The sequence below is a fragment of the Nestor notabilis genome, unplaced genomic scaffold, assembly GCF_000696875.1.
Source record: "Nestor notabilis isolate BGI_N333 unplaced genomic scaffold, ASM69687v1 scaffold21293, whole genome shotgun sequence".
Taxonomy (NCBI): domain Eukaryota; kingdom Metazoa; phylum Chordata; class Aves; order Psittaciformes; family Psittacidae; genus Nestor; species Nestor notabilis.
In genome coordinates this window covers 7,150-7,542 of record NW_009922631.1, presented here as the reverse complement: position 1 = coordinate 7,542, position 393 = coordinate 7,150, and the positions used below count along the sequence as shown (strand labels likewise).

General features: G+C 67.9%; 1 protein-coding gene across 1 annotated transcript in view; it reads right to left on the bottom strand.

Annotated features, from left to right (window-relative positions):
* Window positions 1–102: 102 nt before the first annotated feature.
* The window catches only part of SLC20A1 (solute carrier family 20 (phosphate transporter), member 1), a 7,350-nt gene continuing 7,059 nt past the window's right edge, over window positions 103–393 (bottom strand). Inside the window, 1 exon segment of the mRNA XM_010011726.1 lies at window positions 103–264. Within this exon segment, the coding sequence (XP_010010028.1) occupies window positions 103–264 (162 nt within the window).

Here is a 393-nt window from a genome sequence, read left to right as displayed (position 1 = left end):
GCAGGAGTGACGCACCCCAGGAGGTGACGATGCCCCCGGCGGGACAAGCCCCCAGCTCCCAGGGCAAGGGCAGCAGCAGGAGCAGCGCGAGCACCGGTGTCCTCACACCCCGAGCACAGCGAACTTGAACACAGCCATGATGGCAGCACTGATGAGCCCCGAGATGGGCACGGTGACAAACCAGGCCATGAAGATGTTGCGGAAGAGGCGCCAGTCCACCGCCTTCCTGGAGCGCAGCCAGCCCACCGAGACCACCGAGCCCACCTGCGCAGGGACCAGGGTCAGCACCACCCCACAGCCTCCAGCCCAAGGTGGCCCCAAGTCCCTGGGAACCCCCACAGAGCCCAGTGAGGAGCTGCCACCCCGAGCAGGGACAGGGCACTGCAGCACCCC